The 17,832-nt window shown below is 42.2% G+C and overlaps 1 protein-coding gene across 3 annotated transcripts in view; it reads left to right on the top strand.

Moving 5' to 3' along the window:
- The window catches only part of ADNP2 (ADNP homeobox 2), a 30,135-nt gene extending 12,596 nt beyond the window's left edge, over positions 1-17,539 (top strand). For all 3 annotated transcript variants that reach the window (XM_045790348.2, XM_087869707.1, XM_045790346.2), the window contains 2 exons: positions 8,252-8,341; positions 12,821-17,539. In XM_045790348.2, coding sequence (XP_045646304.2) covers positions 8,252-8,341; positions 12,821-16,048 — 3,318 coding nt within the window. In that variant the 3' untranslated portion in view covers positions 16,049-17,539. The remainder of the gene's footprint in view (positions 1-8,251; positions 8,342-12,820) is intronic.
- The last annotated feature ends 293 nt before the right edge of the window (positions 17,540-17,832 follow it).

The following is a 17,832-nucleotide window of genomic DNA, read 5'->3' as shown; positions in this document are numbered from 1 at the left end:
AGCATGTGGGTGACTCCCAAGGGATGGCAGCCTCTGTGCTGGGGTGCTCATGGTACCTGGATCAGGATCCCCACCTTGATCCCTTCTCTCCCTGAGTCTGTGCTGGGTTTCCACTGGAGGTGATGATGGAATGTGAACTTCCTGACAGCTTGGTTACTGCCCCAAGTGGTAGAGGAGAGAGGGAGTGGTTGCAGGATGAGGCCAAAGAAAGGGAGGTTGGGGTGAGTGGGAGATGGAGAGCAGGGACAAAATCTTCCCCAGGACAACTGGAGGTAGGACCATGTGTGAGCTGAAGTTCCAAGCTTCTGACATTTGCCCCATTGTCCTTTCAGACTTTCCTTTTATGAAACACAAATTCAAAATTAAAATTAACAATTTCAAGATGTTGACAACAGAGCGTTAAATCCGAGCACTGGCCTTTCTGAGCACAGGGCCCTATGTAGCTTCACTAGTCCTGTGCCCCTGGAGTCAGCCCTCACTGGTATTTCTAAGACCTTCTCAGACAGATTTTTTTTTTTAAGATTTTATTTATTTATTTGAGAGAGAGAATGTGCAGATGTGCGTGTGGGAGAGAGCCAGTTAGAGATAGAGCACCAGTGAGTTGGGGAGGGGCAAAGGGAGAGGGATAAGCAGATTGCCTGCTGAACAGGGAAGCCTGGCTGGGGGCCCGAACCCACAACCCTGGGATCATGACCTGAGCCAAAGACAGCCAAAGGCAGATGCTTAACCAACTGAGCCACCCAGGTACCCCCAGATTTTTAAAAATATTTAATAATTTAGTTTATTTAATCTCATATATTAAAAGTATTTCAGTATGCAATCACTATAAAGTAAGTAATGAAATATTTTGTCCTCTTTTCCTCTTAAATCTTCCAAGCATATTTAAAGATATTTTATGATAAAATATATATAATAAAGAATTTGTCATCTTTCCCATTTTTAAGTACACAATTCATTGGCATTAATAATATTCACACTGTTTTGCAACTATCTGCACTATCTACAGTTGATCTCTGCACATCATGTGGGCTAGGGGCACCGACCCCCTTCTTCTGCACAGTCAAATCCAGGTATAACTTTTGACTCCCCCCAAACTTAGCTACTAATAGTCCGCTGTTGTCCAGAATCCTTACTGTCAACAAATGTATGTTATATGTATTACATACTGTGTTCTTACAATAAAGTAAATTGGAGAAAAGAAAATGTTAAGAAATTGTAAGAGAAAATGCATTTACAGTACTAAATGTATATTGAGAAAAAAAATCTGTGCATAAGTGAACCTGTGCAGTTCAAACCTGTGTTGTTTAAGGGTCCACCGTGTGTCCAAAATTTTCATCACCTCTAAGCATGAAACAATTACTTTCCATCCTCTCTACCCCAGCCCCTGGTAACCTGTAATCTACCCTAGCTCCATAGGTTTGCCGACTGTAGGTGTTTCGTGTAAGTGGAATTTTTTTGTGTCTGGCTTATTTCATTTATGTTAATTTTTTCAAACTTTGTCCATGTTGTAGCATGTATCAAAATGTAATTCCTTTTTATGGCTGAATCATATCCATTGTATGAATATTCCACATTTTGTTGAGCAGTTCATCTCTCAGCAGACATCAGGGCTAGTCCATGTTTAGGCTGAAGGGCGCTGCAGTGAGCTTTGGCTTACAAGTATCTATCATGAGCCCCTGTTTTCAATGTTTTGGGGGATATACCTAGGACTAGAATTGCTAGGTCATGTGATAATTTTATGTTTAGCTTTTTGAGGAACTACCAAACTACCGTGGTTTCCACAGTGGCTTCACCCTTCTCCACTCCTGCCAGCAGTATGTAAGGGGCCCACTTTGTCCACGTCCTTGCCAACACTTGCTTTTTTCTTTTTTTTTCCTTCCTCTTTTTCTCCCCTGCTCCCTTGCCATCCTAGTGGCTAATGATGTTGAGCATCTTTCATGTGTTTTTTGGGGGGTGTTTGTATACCTTCGTCAGAGATTTCTGTTTAAATCCTTTACTCAGTTTTTAACTGGATTGTCTTTCTGTTGTTGAATTGCAGTTCTTTATTCTGGATGTTAAACTCTTATTAGATATGATTTGCAGATATTTTCTCCCATTCTGTAGGTTTCTTTTGACTTTCTTGATAGTATCTTTCAATGCACGAAAGTTTTACATTTTGATAAAGTCCAGTTTACCTATTTTTGTTATTGTTGCTGGTGCTTTTTATGTCATATCTGCGAATCCATTGCCAAACCCAGGCATGAAGATTCTTTTGTTATGTTTTCTTCTAAGAGGTTTATGGTTGTATTTCTTTTTGTTTAAGTCATTGATCCATTCTTTTTTTTTTTTAAGATTTTATTTATTTGAGAGAGAGAGTGAGCAAGTGAGAGAGAGAGAGAGAGAGAAAAGGAGCAGGGGGAGGGGCAGAGGGAGAGGGAGAAGCAGACTCCCTGCTGAGCGGAGAGTCCAAAATGGGGCTCCATCTTGGGATCCCGAAATCACGACCTGAGCTGAAGGCGGACATTGAACTTATTGAGCCACCCAGGCGCCCCTCATCGATCCATTCTGAATTTTGATTGGAAATTCATTGTCCCAGCACCATTTCTTGAAAAGACTGTTTTTCCCTCATTGAATGGACTTGGCATCCTTGTCAAAAATCAGTTGGCTGTGGGTGTTTGGGTTTATTTCTCAATTCTCTTCGATTGGTCTGTATGTCCTTATGCCGGTACTACTTTTTTTTTTTTTTTTTTAAGATTTGATTTTTAAGTCATCTCTGTACACAACCTGGGGCTTGAACCTACAGCCCCAAGATCAAGAGTCGCATGCTCCACTGAATGAGCCAGCCAGGTGCCCCTACACTGGTCATTACTGTAGCTTTGTAGTAAGTTTTCAGATCAGGCGGTGTGAGCCTTCCAAATTTGTTCTTTTTTTTTCTTCTTCTTCTTCTTTCAATATTGATTTGGCTATTTGGGACCCCTTGCAATTCCATATGAATTTGAGGATTGGTTTTTCCATTTCTGCAAAAGAGACTTGGAATTTCGATAGGGATTGTGTTGTAGGTCACTTTGGGTAGTATTGATGTCTTAACAGTACCGTTACCCATGAGCACAGCATGTCTTTCTGTTTATTTAGGTACTTATTCTTGGTTCTTCACTGTATCAAGGTTATTTCTTTGCTGTCCTGTTCAGAGTGGCCATTTCTGCAGGTGACCCTATACTGAACTGTGCGTCAAGCCATAGGTTAGATTGAGACATTTAAACCAGTGCTTACAAATTGTCATGTCCTGAACCCAACCCCTATAGCAAGCACTCTTCAGAGACCTGTATATATATATAAAGAGATGTTCAAAAATTTATTAACCTGGTTCTACATTTTAGCTATAAAAACATATTGAAATATGTTTAGTATCTTCTATTTACTTCCTAATTGTTTTTTTTCTTTCTTACTAGCTTTTTTTTCCCCCCCCTGCATCTGGCTTTGGAGAATACTGCCTCCTCTAAACCCTCTTCCCTTATCTCCTGTGACAGAACATTGCTGTTTGTTTCTTCCTTTTACAGTATTTTCTTATAAAAATTTAAACTTAGAGAAATGTTGAAAGGGCTGTACAGTGCAGACCCATCTGCCTACCACCTAAATTCTATGAAATTATCATTTATGTATATGTGTGTGCATATATATATTGTCACCTATAAAACAATTACATATATTATATGTATATATAAATAATTATATATATTAAACAATTATGTATTTGTATTTAGCCCATCATTCTAGCTTATTTTTTGATGCATTTCAAAGAAAATTGCAGCAACAGTACATTTTACCCTTGCATTCTTTCAGTGTACATGTCACTAGAATCTAGTGTTCGTTAGTTTTTGGGCATATGCACATTCATATGCTGTGAAATGCACTTAAGTTTCTCCCAACGATGATTTTTGATGTGCATACCCTCTGTAATACAAGCCTCCCATCAAGATATAAGATAGTTCCATCTCTCTGGAAAGTTTTCCTCACGCCCTGTTTTGCTCAGTCCTTGTCCCCACCCCACCGGCTACCACTGTTCTGAAATTTTGTACTATCGACTTGCCTGTTGTACAGTTTTATGTAAATGAAATTGTATATGCTCCTGTGAAAGACTTTTCTGTGTGGTTGCAGTATTCCCTTACATGGATGGCTTAGTATTGGTCCTCTCTCCTGATGGTGGACACCTAGGCTGCTCCCGGTTTTTGGTTATTATGAATAAGTTTCTCCTTATAAAAGTATTTTTGGGAACCTCTGTTTAGTTTTATAGGAAATGGTTGTTGTATGTTCTACACTCCTGTCAGTACTGTGGGAGGCTTTCAGTCGTACCTTCACCATTTGTGGTATTGGTTTTTTAAAAAATTTTGAAATAAAGGGGCGCCTAAGTCGGTTAAACATCTGCCTTCGCCTTAGGTCATGATCTCAGGGTCCTGGGATCGAGACCCATGGTGGGCTCTCTGCTCAGTGGGGAGCTTGTTTCTCTCCCTTTCCCTGCCACTCTGCCCACTTGTGCTGTGTTTTCTCTCTCTCTCTCTCTGTCAAATAAATCAATAAAATCTTTAAAAAAATGTTTTTGAAATAAAGGTGTATTACAGTAGCAGTAAGAATGTTCATTATGTTACCACACAGCGTGATTGTCAGCTGCTCGTTCTCTGTAGATCCCTTTTTCAGGTTGAGAAAGTTCCTTATTCCTACCTTGGTGAGAGCAAAAATTATGACCAGATGTATGAATTTTGTTAAAATGATCAAGATAATTGTCTTCTTAACGTCTAATATAGTGAACAATGTGGTTTGATTTTCTTTTTTAAAAAGTAAACTCTTAAACCAGTCTGTATCTCTGGGAGAAATTCTGCTTGGTTTTTTTTATGTGTTGGCTTGATTAGCAGAATTTTTGTTAAGGATTTTTGCATCTATATTCATGACTGACATGGTCTGTAGTTTTAATTTTTTGTAATATCTTTGTCTAGTTTTGGTGTCAGGGTAATTCTGGCCTCATGGAATGAACTGGGAATTGTTTCTTCCTCTTTATTTTCTGGAAGTTTGTGAGTTGATAATGTTTCTTCTGTAAATGTTCAGTAAAATCCCTAATAAAGCCATCTGGAGTTGGAGTTTTCTTTGTGGGAAGGTTTTGTTTTTGCTTTTATTTTGTTTTATTTTTTATACATAGAGAGCATGAGCATGACTGGAGGAGGGGGAGTGGGGGAGAGGCAGAGAGAGGGAGAGAGAGACTCTGAGGCAGACTTCCTGCTGAGCATGGAGCCCATTCGGTGCTGGGTCTCCTGACCCTGAGATCATGACCTGAGGCAAAATAAAGAGTCGGATACTTAACTGACTGAGCCACCCAGGTGTCCCACTTTGTGGGACTATTTTAGCAATGAATTCAGTTTCTTGACTAGATACCAGGCTATCATGTTATCTGATATTTTTTTTTTTTTTGAGTGAGCTTTGGTAGTTTGTCTTCTTTTGAGGAATTTATCCATTTCAGCTTAAGTTGTAATATTTACTGGCATAAAGTTCATATTATTACCTTATCTCTAGGAGCTGTAGTGATGTTGTTTTTTAGGTCTTTGTTCTCTCAGTACTTAATGCCGTAAATTTCCCTTTATGCATTGCTTTACAAGCATCCCACAGATTGGATTTACTGTGTTTCCATTTTCATTCAGTTTTGAAATATTGTCTAATTTCGCTCCTGATTTCTTCTTTGATCCATGGATTAGAAGTATGTTGGGGCGCCTGGGTGGCACAGCGATTAAGTGTCTGCCTTCGGCTCAGGGCGTGATCCTGGCGTTCTGGGATCGAGCCCCACATCAGGCTCCTCCGCTGGGAGCCTGCTTCTTCCTCTCCCACTCCCCCTGCTTGTGTTCCCTCTCTCGCTGGCTGTCTCTCTCTCTGTCAAATAAATCAATAAAATCTTAAAAAAAAAAAAAGTATGTTGTTTAATTTCTAGAATTTGGGGATTTTCTAGATACCTTTTGTTACAGATTTCTATTTAATTTTGCTTTAGTCAGAGACTGTACTTTATAATTATTTTAGTCCTTTTAAATTTATTGTGACTTATTTTATGGCTCTGCATAAACTCTCTCTTGGTAAATGTTTTATGTGGATTTGCTGTTTTTGGGTGGAGAGGTCTGTCAGTGTTAGGTAAGGTTGGTTGGTTGTGTTGGGTCCTTTCTGTCCTTCCTGATTTTTGTGTGCGTGTTCTACCACTCACCGAGAGAAGAGGGTGTGTTTGATACCTCCAACTATAAATTTGGAATTGATTATTTCTCTTTTCAGTTCAGTCAGTTTTTGCCTCATGTACCTTTCTCTTTCTAAAATGCATACACGTTTGGATTGCTTTGTTCTGCTAATGAATTGACCTTGTTGCCATTATGAATGACTTCCTATCCATGTTAATACTCTTTTTTCCCCCTGAAATCTACTTTGTGTGGTGGTAATATAATTCCTCCAGCTTTCTTTTGATCAGTGATAGCATGACACATCTTTCTTTTTACCCTTAGCCTGTGTCTTGATAGTTAAAGTGAGATTTTTGTAGATAGCATGTAATTGGATCTTGTTTTTGTTTGCTCAGTCTCATAACCTGTGCCTCTTAATTTAAGTATTTAGACCAGGGGTGGGTAAACTATGGTGTGTGGGCCAGACCTGGCTTGCTGTCTGTTTTGTAAATAACCCTTCTTGGAACGTAGCGGTGCTTGTTGGTGTTTGCGGCTGCTCTTGTGCGTGATGGTGGCACGAGTTGTTGAGTGGGAGCCCGAACGGCTGGCAGAGCCCTGAGTATTTATCTGCCCTTTTACTTCAGGAAAGGTTTCCAGCCTCTGTTATTTAATATTAATGGTTATTGATGTGGTTGGGTTTAGATCTTCCGTCTTGCTGTTTGTTTTTACTTGTCTTTTCTGTTTTTCTTTTTTATTCCTTCTCTGCTTTCTTTTGGATTGAATATTTTTTTATTCCATTTTATCTCCATTATTGCCTTATTAACTATATGTTTTTGTTCACCTTTCTAATATACTGCATCACATATAAGAACCTTACAGGGGTCGCCTGGCTGGCTCAGTTGGTGGAGCAGGCAACTCTTGCTCTCAGGTTTATGAGTTTGGGCCCAATGTGGGGTGTAGAGATTACTTTAAAAAAAAATTAAAATTAAAAAAAATAAAAGAACCTTACAATACTAGGCTTTGGCTTCCCATTCCAGCCTTTGTGTTATTGTACCATACATTTTACTTCTATTTATGTTATAAACCTCAGAATATGTTATTTCCAATTTAAATCCTTATAATAATTTGTACTTTTCTCTAGTTCTGAGTTGACTTGACAAGCAGTGTATTAGCATAGGTATATGTGAAGGCAGTTGTTATATTATTATCTGGCTTGACTAATTCTTTTTTATATTACAAATCTTTATTATAAAAATAGCAGTATAAACTGTGAAAGTTAGAAAATACAGGTAGTGACTTCTTCAGAAAATAAAATGTAAGATGCCATGTTCCTGCCGTTCAGAGATGGCACTGGCATTAGCGTCTTGGTACTCAGCCTCCCCTTTATCTGTGCGCGTGTGTGAACGGTCTTCACCAGTGAGCGCGTACTGATCATGCTCTTTTACTACTTTCCCGTTACTTTCATCTTTCTCTGTCATTGAATATTTGTCTTTCTTGTCTAACACCCAGTCCATATTCACATCTCTCAGTTTTCCCCCGAATATGTTTTACGCTTGGTTTGTTTAACCCAGGATTCAGTGTGAACCCCATTGCATCTGGTTGTTGGGTTCTCAGTGTCCAGCGCCCCCGCCCCTCTTCTCACCCCCTTTCTGTTGTGTTAGCCATGCCCTTGTCCACACTGCCCTCCGCAGGGCTGACTCTGGGTGTCCTTGGTCAGGCACACACTGGGAGCTCCTGCTTCATGCTCTCCCTGGCAAATCTTCCCCAGTGCTCACCACTGATGGAAGATGGTGTTCACTCATGCAGCTTTGCTCTTTTACAAATTATTCGTGGGAAATCTCATCTGTTTATTTCTTATAAAACTATAATAATTTGTAAATATAATTTAAAACTTTAATTTTTACCTGGATTATTTCAGCTGATTCCTCCTTTCTCATGCTTTACGGGTGCTTTGCCACAGTCTGCTCATGGCCTGTGTTTTCATTTCACTTTCCCATGCAGATTTCTTAGGTGCTAAATAATCCCTTCAGGTTATTAGATATTTTTTTATCTTATGAAATTGCTTAATGATCTCTCTTTTTCTCCCTTTTTAAAAGGACCTTAAAGGCTTTGATCCAGGAGAGAAGTACTTTTTTAACACATCATGGGGAGATATTTCTCTCTGGGAACCTTCTGGAAAGAAAGTGGTATGTATTTTTGTATTTGATTTTTATATTTCCTCAGAAGTTGGGGGTAAGTGTCACTTCAGTTCTGGGGAGCAGCACATGTGTTGGGATCGCTGATGAATAAGGGGAGGCGTGTAATGTAAACATTCAGGGAAGGAGAAAGAAAAACACAGTTAAATGCTTTACAGTATAGAATCATTGTTACTTTGAGAGTTTTCTGTATATGAAGTCGATAATGTGATGCAGTGAAACTACCATTTGTCCTTGATCATAAGTTGCTACTCCTGTAAGAAGGGCCTTGGATTTATAACTCTTTGGAGTAAAAAGAATTGCCATGTCATTATGATGAGGGGTCATCTCTGTTTCAGAAGCTTCATTAAAAATAGGGATCTTTGATAGGGCGCCTGGGTGGCTCAGTCGGTGAAGCATCTGCCTTTGGCTCAGTTCCTGATCTCAGGGTCCTGGGATCAAGCCCCATGTCAGGCTCCCTGCTCAGCGGGGGGCCTGCTTCTCCCTCTGTCCCTCCCCCTGCTCGTGTGCCCCTGTGCTCGCTATCTGTCTTTTTCTCTCCCTTTCCTTCTCTCAAATGAATAAAATCTTAAAAAAAAAAAAAAAAGGACTTTGAGATGAGGAACACAATTTATAATAATTTGAGACCTCAAACCTAAGCAGATTGAAGCTAAATTCTCCTTCTTAAAGTGTTTTCTTATGGAAAACCTTTCCTGCCACCCAGCCATCCATAACACTAGCACCTTCCTCAGTAGCAAGCTCAGCATGTCCCAGATTCGATTTAACTGTCCCAGCCTCCACCACTCTCTCCTCTCCCCTCCATTTGTTCATCTATATTGGCCTTGGGACTTTTGGCTTTAACATTTTTTCCTATTTCTAGTCAGTCATTGTTCTCTCACAGTTTTCTTTAAAAAACGTTTCTGTTGCCAGCGTCCTCCTGAGTTCTGCTTTTCTGCCTTTGTCTTTGCCCCACCTGTTGGTCTTCTGCCCTCCTTGACCCACACTCCCCTTTCTACCATCAGATGCAAGATGTCTTGAGACCACTTTGATTTGGTTATTCTCCTGCTTGAAATAGCACATGGCTGTTCAAGTATGACTTGCTTTGAAGACCTTGACTTCATGAATCTTTTCTTAGGTCTCACCGATTTTTCTGAGTTCTCAGAAGAGCCTATAAAGTAACATGCATTATAATATATAATTATAAGCTTTTTATCAGGAAACACTTTTTGAGTGCCTGATTCAAATAGGCACAAGTTAGGTATTTTTCCTTAAGGAGTTTGTTTTTGTTGGGGTGAATAGGGCCTAGGTATAATGTGTTAAATAACCATATGAAATAGAGATTGAATTTGTTGAGTAGATACTGTATTCAGAAAAAACACCACTGCCTGGTGTGGTAGAGACTGTGCTGTCTGCTAGTTGAATGCCTTACTCCTCTTTGTTCCTGAGGTAGCGGAAATGTGCACGCAGGCTGGAATATGTGGCTGATGCTACAGTGAGACTTTCAAGGGCTCAGAGGAAAGATTCGTTAGACGTTTAGGATTTGGGAACAGAGGCCTGCTGAGGTTTTACTAGATGACGGAGCTCAGTTAGTGTAGGACCTGAGGAAGCAGCCTCAGACGGACCGGCAGGCGGATGGTGCACTGTCCAGGGCAAGGGCTCTGCCAGCACCCAGTCCTCCTCGCTCTGCTCTTCCGCAGCTGGCCTTGTCATTTTCCTTCCTCTGTTGCCAGTAGGGCCCAGGTCTCTTACCTCGCTCTGGAGTGATCACTCATCCTGGAGCTTTCACAGGGGGCTTTTATGGGAATATAGGCTTTCATTTCTCTTGAGTAAGTGCCTAGGCTTTAAATTGCTGGATTGTGTGTGGTAAATAAGTACATATTTATCTTTGTAACAAACTGCCAGAGTGTTTTCCAAAGTGGCTTTACCATTTTGCTTTTCCCCCAGTGATGTGGGAGGTCCAGTTACTCTGCATCGAAGCCACACTTGATTCTGCTGGGTTATGGTGGTTATGGGTTTATCCACTTATTTCCATTTTAATAGGTGTGTAGGGGCCCCTTCTCTGGTTTTAATTTGCATTTCCCTGGTGACTAATAATGTTGAGCATCTTTTCGTATGTTTATTTGGCATCTGGAGGCCCTCTTTGGTAAAGTGTTCCAATCTTTTGCCCATTTGTGAAAAATTGGGTTATTTCTTCTTAGTGATACTTGAACATGCATATAACATGTATTCTGGATACAAGTCCTTTATTCGGTATGACATTTGCAAATATTATTTCCTAGGCAGTGGCTTGTCTTTTTATTTTTTAAACAATGTCTTCCAGAGCAGAAGCTTTCTTACTTTGATGAGGTCTGGTTTATCAATTTTTTCTTTTATGGATCATGTTTATGTTTTCATATTTAAGAAATCTTTCCCTAACCCAAAGGTCTGTTCAACACTAACAATAACATGCAACTGTTAGTAATTTCTGTTGGCTCTTTCCTTGAGTGTAATTTTCATTGACTAACTGGTTTTTTACTATAGTATTTCATTGAGTAAAAAGCACATCATTTAGAAAAATGTACCTGCCTGGCTGGCTCAGTCGGTGGAGCACGCTGCTCTTCATTTTGGGGTTGTAAATTCGAGTCTCACGTTGGATGTAGAGAGTACTTAAATAATAAATAAATAAATAATTCTTTAAAAATGTATAATTCAGTATAGTTGACATCCAGTGTTATATTAGTTTCAGATGCACAACTGTGATTCGGTAACTCTTTACATCTCTCAGTGCTCACCACGATAAGTGCAGTCACATCTGTTACCATATGTTACTACAAAAGTATTGACTGTGTTCCAAGACACACCATTTTTTTAATGACCTCTAATAAAACTAAAGCAATACTTCATTTAAACTGTGTTGTACCATTGAAGTATTAGTTGTAAGGTGCATCCAGATTTCTGAGATAGTAAAATATGGGTGGAAAAAAAGGTCTTTTAGAACCAGTGAAATATGGGTTATTGTTTTTTTAGTTTGTGGTCTAGGGTCGACCGTTGCCTTAGGTTTATTCTAGATCCTATCAGAAATGCCAGAACCTGGGATTTTGCTAATTTCTGCGAAGATAGTTCCATGTTGTTGTACATGTTTGGTGGATATCTCTGACTTGTGGCAAGAGGAAAACCTGTATGAATAGGAGAGAGAGGGTGACAGAAACTACTGAATACATGCGTGGGGGGGGGGGGGTTGAGAGCACAGGCTTAAGAAGGACGCGTCGCAGAGAGGTCTCTCCCACCGCCAGTGGCGGGACCTTGAAGGGTTTAGTCGGCCCACATCTTCCCTTCCTCCTCCATGAAACCGGGGCCAGGTGTTCTGTGGTTCACCAGCTCTAGGGTCTGGAGACTCATGAGTCCAAAGACTTCGTGACTCTCAAACCTTCACAAACCAGCAACTTTTTGGATGTTTGACATCGCATTTCTCAGTTGCCCAGCTCTTGTACAGGTGTCTGTCCTCATGCCCCAAGCTTGTTGAATTCCCCCATGTTTGCCCTAGAGAGGAATTCTACATTGTTGGTCTGTGTTCTGGCCTGAAACTCCCTCAGGATTGTCGTAGCTCTTTTCTTCCCGTTTGTCACATAGTTTACTGGACACTTGCATGTGTTGAGCACTGTCCATTTGGCTCTTGCCTTCTCTAGGAATGAGGGAAATAAAAGTAATGATGGGTTTAACAACTTGCATGTTAAGTTATTTGCAGATAAAGTCTAGAGGTTTTAGAATTTGGATTAAAAATAACATTGGGGGGCGCCTGGGTGGCACAGCGGTTAAGCGTCTGCCTTTGGCTCAGGCGTGATCCCGGCGTTGTGGGATCGAGCCCCACATCAGGCTCCTCTGCTATGAGCCTGCTTCTTCCTCTCCCACTCCCCCTGCTTGTGTTCCCTCTCTCGCTGGCTGTCTCTATCTCTGTCAAATAAATAAGTAAAATCTTTTAAAAAAAAATAACATTGGAACCAAGGGAAATGGGATGAGAAGGGGAGAAAAAAACTTTCTCAGAGAATTGAGTGAGTTTCTTATACTGGAGTAACAAAATTGTGGCTTAGAAGATGGCTTGAAAGGGGCCAGTGAGCGAGGCACTGTGGGCCGGGTCCTGTGTGTACGGTCAGCCGAAATAGCTGCTACATTTTTAGATATTTGAAAAGAAAGAAATGAATACTGTTTTGTGACATGAAAATTCTGTGAAATTTGAATTAGTGTCTGTAGTTGTATTGGCACAAAGCCATGCTCACAGATTTGCATGTTATATGTGGGTACTTTTGTGTTACGATGGCCCCACCAAGTAGTTGGCCTAGAGGCAATATTTACTCTCTGGCCCTTTAAGAAAAAAACCTGTCCTACTTTAGAAAGAACACGGTTGTTCATTATCTAGCACATCAAATGAAGAAGAATCATATACGTGTGAACTACAGAGGGTGTAGCGTCTGATCTTTTATTAAAGTATGCTTGACTTTTCTTTTCTCTTAACAGAGATATCGAACAAAGCCATACTGTTGTAGCCTCTGTAAGTACTCTACAAAAGTGCTTACTTCATTCAAAAATCATTTACATCGTTACCATGAAGATGAAATTGATCAGGAGCTGGTGATCCCTTGCCCAAACTGTGTATTTTCTTCTCAACCCAAAATTGTGGGAAGGCACTTCAGAATGTTCCATGCACCTGTTCGGAAAGTCCAGAACTACACAGTGAATATTTTAGGTGAAACTAAATCTTCAAGGAGTGATGTGATAAGTTTTACATGTTTAAAATGTAACTTTTCAAACACTTTGTACTACAGCATGAAGAAGCATGTGCTGGTAGCCCATTTTCACTACTTAATTAACTCCTATTTTGGCCTGCGAACTGAGGAAGTGGGTGAGCAACCGAAAACCGAGGATAGCCTTTCTGCTGAGAAAATGCCTCCATCTGACAAGTATTATTGTAAAAAATGCAACGCCAATGCCAGCAGCCAGGATGCTTTAATGTATCACATTTTGACATCGGACATACACAGGGATTTGGAGAATAAACTTAGATCTGTGATTTCAGAACATATTAAGAAGCCTGGGCTTTTGAAGCAAATGCACATTGCTCCAAAACCAGCGGCACCTTTGGCTGTAACCCCAAACAGCAGCGCTCCGGGCCTTGCGGCCACATCCCCTTGTTTTCGTCTTGCCTTGCCACAGAACAGCCAGAGCCAGGCCGTGGTCCAGCCAGTGCAGGGCCCAGTCCAGCCAGTGACTGTGGCCTCAGGCACTTCTGGAAGCCTCACCCATTCTCCACCTGCCGTGGCGCAGTCCCACGTGACTCTAGTCTCCAGTCCTCTGCCTCCCTCCGCTCCCCAGCCTGTCTTTCTCTCTCATGGAGTCCCACTAACGCAGTCAGCTAATCCTCCCGTGTTGCCCTTGAGTCAGCCAGTCGGACCTATAAATAAGTCTGTTGGAACTGGCGTCCTCCCCATAAACCAGACCATCCGCCCTGGGGCTTTACCCCTTAGCCAGCCTGTTGGGCCTGGAGTTCTTTCCGTCAACAGACCTGCCGGGGCTGGTGTCCTTCCGGTCCGTCCGTCTGTCACCCCTGGGGTTCTTCAGGCCGTCTCACCAGGGGTGATTTCCGTGAGTCGGACAGTCGCGTCAGGGGTTCTTCCTGCGGGCCAGATGACCCCTGCTGGGGTTATCCCTTCGGGACAGACGGCCACTTCTGGGGTTCTTCCTGCTGGCCAGGTGGTCCAGTCAGGGGTTCTTCCCATTGGCCAGACGGCCCCGTCAGGGGTTCTCCCCACTGGGCTGACGGTTCCGTCACGGGTTCTCCCTCCTGGCCAGACAGTTCCGCTGAGGGTGCTGCCTGCAGGCCAGGTGGTCCCACCTGGGCTCCTCTCTCCCAACCAGACAGTCTCGTCAGGTGTTCTGCCTGTGAACCAGGGTATCAATTCTGGTGTTCTTCAGCTTAGTCAGCCCGTCATGTCAGGTGTGCTCCCTGTGGGCCAGCCAGTGAGACCTGGGGTCCTGCAACTTAACCAGTCTGTGAGCACCAGCATTCTGCCTGCAAATCAGCCAGTGAGACCTGGCGCTTCTCAAAACACCACTTTCCTCACATCAGGTTCTATTCTCAGACAGCTCATTCCTACAGGGAAACAGGTGAATGGGATTCCCACGTATACACTTGCCCCCGTGTCTGTCACGTTGCCTGTGCCTCCAGGAGGTGTTGCCACCGTCCCCCCACCCCAGATGCCCATCCAGCTCCTGCAGTCGGGCACAACTGCCCAGATGGCCAGCCCCATGGCCAGCATGCCGTCCCCCCCAGTGGTGGTAAATGCTGCTCAGAGCGTGTTTGTTCAGGCCTCACCGTCTGCGGCAGAAGCAAACCAGGCGCTCAAACAGGCAAAGCAGTGGAAAACCTGTCCAGTTTGCAACGAGCTCTTCCCTTCCAATGTCTACCAGGTTCATATGGAAGTGGCCCACAAGCACAGCGAATCCAAATCTGCTGAAAAACTGGAGCCCGAAAAACTGGCAGCGTGTGCACCATTTCTAAAGTGGATGAGAGAGAAAACAGTTCGGTGTCTCTCCTGTAAATGCTTGGTGTCCGAGGAAGAGCTTATCCATCACTTGCTAATGCATGGCCTGGGGTGCTTGTTCTGTCCGTGCACGTTCCATGACATTAAAGGTCTTTCAGAGCATAGTAGGACTATGCACCGAGGGAAGAAGAAATTACCCGTGGATTATAGTAACAAAGGTTTTCAGTTGGAGATCGATGCTAACGGCAGCCTGATGTTTCCCCATCTTGATTTCATTACCATATTGCCAAAGGAAGAGCTTGGGGAGCGGGAAGTCTACCTGGCAATACTGGCTGGGATACACTCCAAGTCACTCGTGCCCGTGTATATTAAAGTGAGGCCCCAGACAGAGGGTGCCCCCGGGAGCCCCAGCAAACAAGCCTTGACCTGCCCCTTTTGCTTTGGCACCTTTGTGACGACCGAGGCGTATGAGTTGCATTTGAAGGAGAGGCACCATATTACACCAACAGTCCATACAATTCTGAAATCCCCAGCATTCAAGTGCATCCACTGCTGTGGGGTCTACACTGGCAACATGACTCTGGCAGCCATTGCCATCCACTTGCTGCGCTGCAGAAGTGCCCCGAAGGACAGCAGCTCGGACCTCCAGACCCAGCCGAACTGTATCGGGAACAGCGAAGTGCTCTTCGTGAACGGCGAGGTGATCCACGACTCCGGCTTCTCTATCAAGAGAAAGCTGCCCGACGGCCACTTTGGGGCAGAAGACCAGAGGGATGTGGAGGAGCGGCCTGCCGTCATCAACAGCGACGCGGCCCCGGCTCCTGAAAAGGTGGCGAGTGTGGTGCCTTTGAAAAGACAGAGGAATGAGATCAGGACAGAGGGGCCGCTTGTTAGTGACGACGCTCTTCAGATTTTAGCATTAAACCCTAAAAAATATGAAGACCGTTCTTACGAAGAAAAAAAGCAATTTCTTAGAGATTATTTCCACAAGAGACCGTATCCTAGTAAAAAGGAAATAGAACTTCTTTCTTCACTCTTGTGGGTGTGGAAAATCGATGTGGCTTCATTTTTTGGAAAAAGAAGATACATTTGCATGAAAGCAATAAAAAATCACAAGCCTTCTGTGCTTTTAGGCTTTGATATGTCTGAACTTAAAAATGTTAAACACAGGTTGAACTTTGAGTATGAGCCACAAAACTTGTAAAAAAACAAATTAGGAAATCTAAAGTACTAGATAATTAGTGTTTTTTTTCAATTGAGATTTTAAAAATGTTATTTTCTTCACTGTACTTTGAACTAATCAATTTCAGTGGTCTTTATGCTGCTCTTTAGATTTATTTCAGGTGCTCAGAAAGACTTCTAGGTAAAAGAAGTGACTAGTTCTTTCAGATTTATTGTTTCCTGCAGTTCGATTTTGTAACAAGTATTTTTAGTTCTTCCCTGTCATGTAAATTAAATCCTTGGATCTTTCATGCACGTCTTGTTTCCCAGTAGTGTCAGTATGGTAGGATGAAAACTGAAATCTATATGTTTGTGTTTTCGTTTGAGGAACTTTCAGCGTGTTTCAGAGTACTTGACTAACTGCATTGAGCTCCCTCAGTTAGCTTCACGTGTAGCAGCAAGTGGTAAGCGCCAGTGCTGAGAGAAGTGAGTGCACACCGCTGGTGTGTGGTGCCCTGAGGACACACATTAACTTACGCTGGTTTCTTCTTCGCAAGGTACTTGCTTACTAGATTTTGATTTTGGTTTACATTTCTTCAAGTTTGTCCTAGCAGCTGTTGTTTTATTATAAATCCTAGAAAACCAAATGTTCTCCTTTGTTAAAATTATACTGAATCTGAAGCCCGCTATTTAGCTCATAAGAGTTATTTTACAAATAAAGCAATTGGGTAGGTGCAGAAATACTTTTCAGTGTAGACTTCTCCCCTCTTTTATATGGTGGTAAGTCATTTCTCCACTCAAAAGTAAGACAATAAGTTTTTAGTGCCTTTAGAATAAATGCTGAACACACACACACACACACACAAACGCCTCCTAACCTAACTGTTGATAAACCAGTGAGAGGGAAGGACCATGTTACTCAGGAATTAAGTTTTTACCCCTGAGTGTGGATACTAACTGAAACGTAGACATAGGTTTTCAGGGGACTAAGTGAAATGAGTCAAGCGAGAGCTGTCTCCATGTTGGTATATTAAATCTTTGACAATTCCCTAGAGGTAAACATATTTGTTCTGAAGAAATGGGCATTCCTGTAGCGCACTTGTTTGCGCTAATGGGATGCGGTGTTTCTAAAGAACCCCACTGTATTACTGCCCTTCGCACAGTTGAACCTCCGGGGTCCCCCTCCCCCCCCACAGAATGACTCAAAGCACCAGAACCAACGGTGGAGACCAGCCAGTTTAGACCTTAAGTCATGCTCCTGGTGACACGGCAGAGGCACCTGTCCAGCGTACTCAGAGGACGTGACAGTCTCTGGGAAATAAGATGATGTTACCATATGGATTTTAAAACATAGAATACTTGCATGTAATTGCTATAATGTGCATTTTTGAGGCAGTTGTGAAACTGGTCTGTGATTGTTGGTGTGCTCTGTTGTAAATCCAAAAAGAGCTTGTTGAAGTTTATTTTTTTTTTTAACCTATTGTTTCAGAGTGTCTATTTTGAATTAAAATTTGTTATACCACTGCAAACAGAACCGTTTAATTCTTTTAACAGGTACGTCACTGTGACTCAAGACTAATCTAAATGTGGACATAGATACCACATTTATTTGCTAAAAAACATCACTTGTCACTGTGAAAGTTAGCATCACCCAAAAGGGCTAATGAGTTCCCGCTGTCCCTGCAAGAGACGTGGCTAGAGGTTCTTGACGTATCTGTAATGTTGGCCTCCAGATGGTCGAAGCGAATGTTGGGTAGCCGTGAACTTGCCTGTGTCGCTGCTGCGTCGGGCCGTGTCAGTGTGGTGGAGTCCAGGTTCGGAGGTTGG

This window comes from Ursus americanus, chromosome 19, assembly GCF_024610735.1.
Source record: "Ursus americanus isolate L20-20 chromosome 19, mUrsAme1.1.p, whole genome shotgun sequence".
Lineage (NCBI taxonomy): Eukaryota > Metazoa > Chordata > Mammalia > Carnivora > Ursidae > Ursus > Ursus americanus.
The sequence above is the reverse complement of the archived record's forward strand: the minus strand, read 5'-3'. Positions and strand labels throughout refer to the sequence as shown.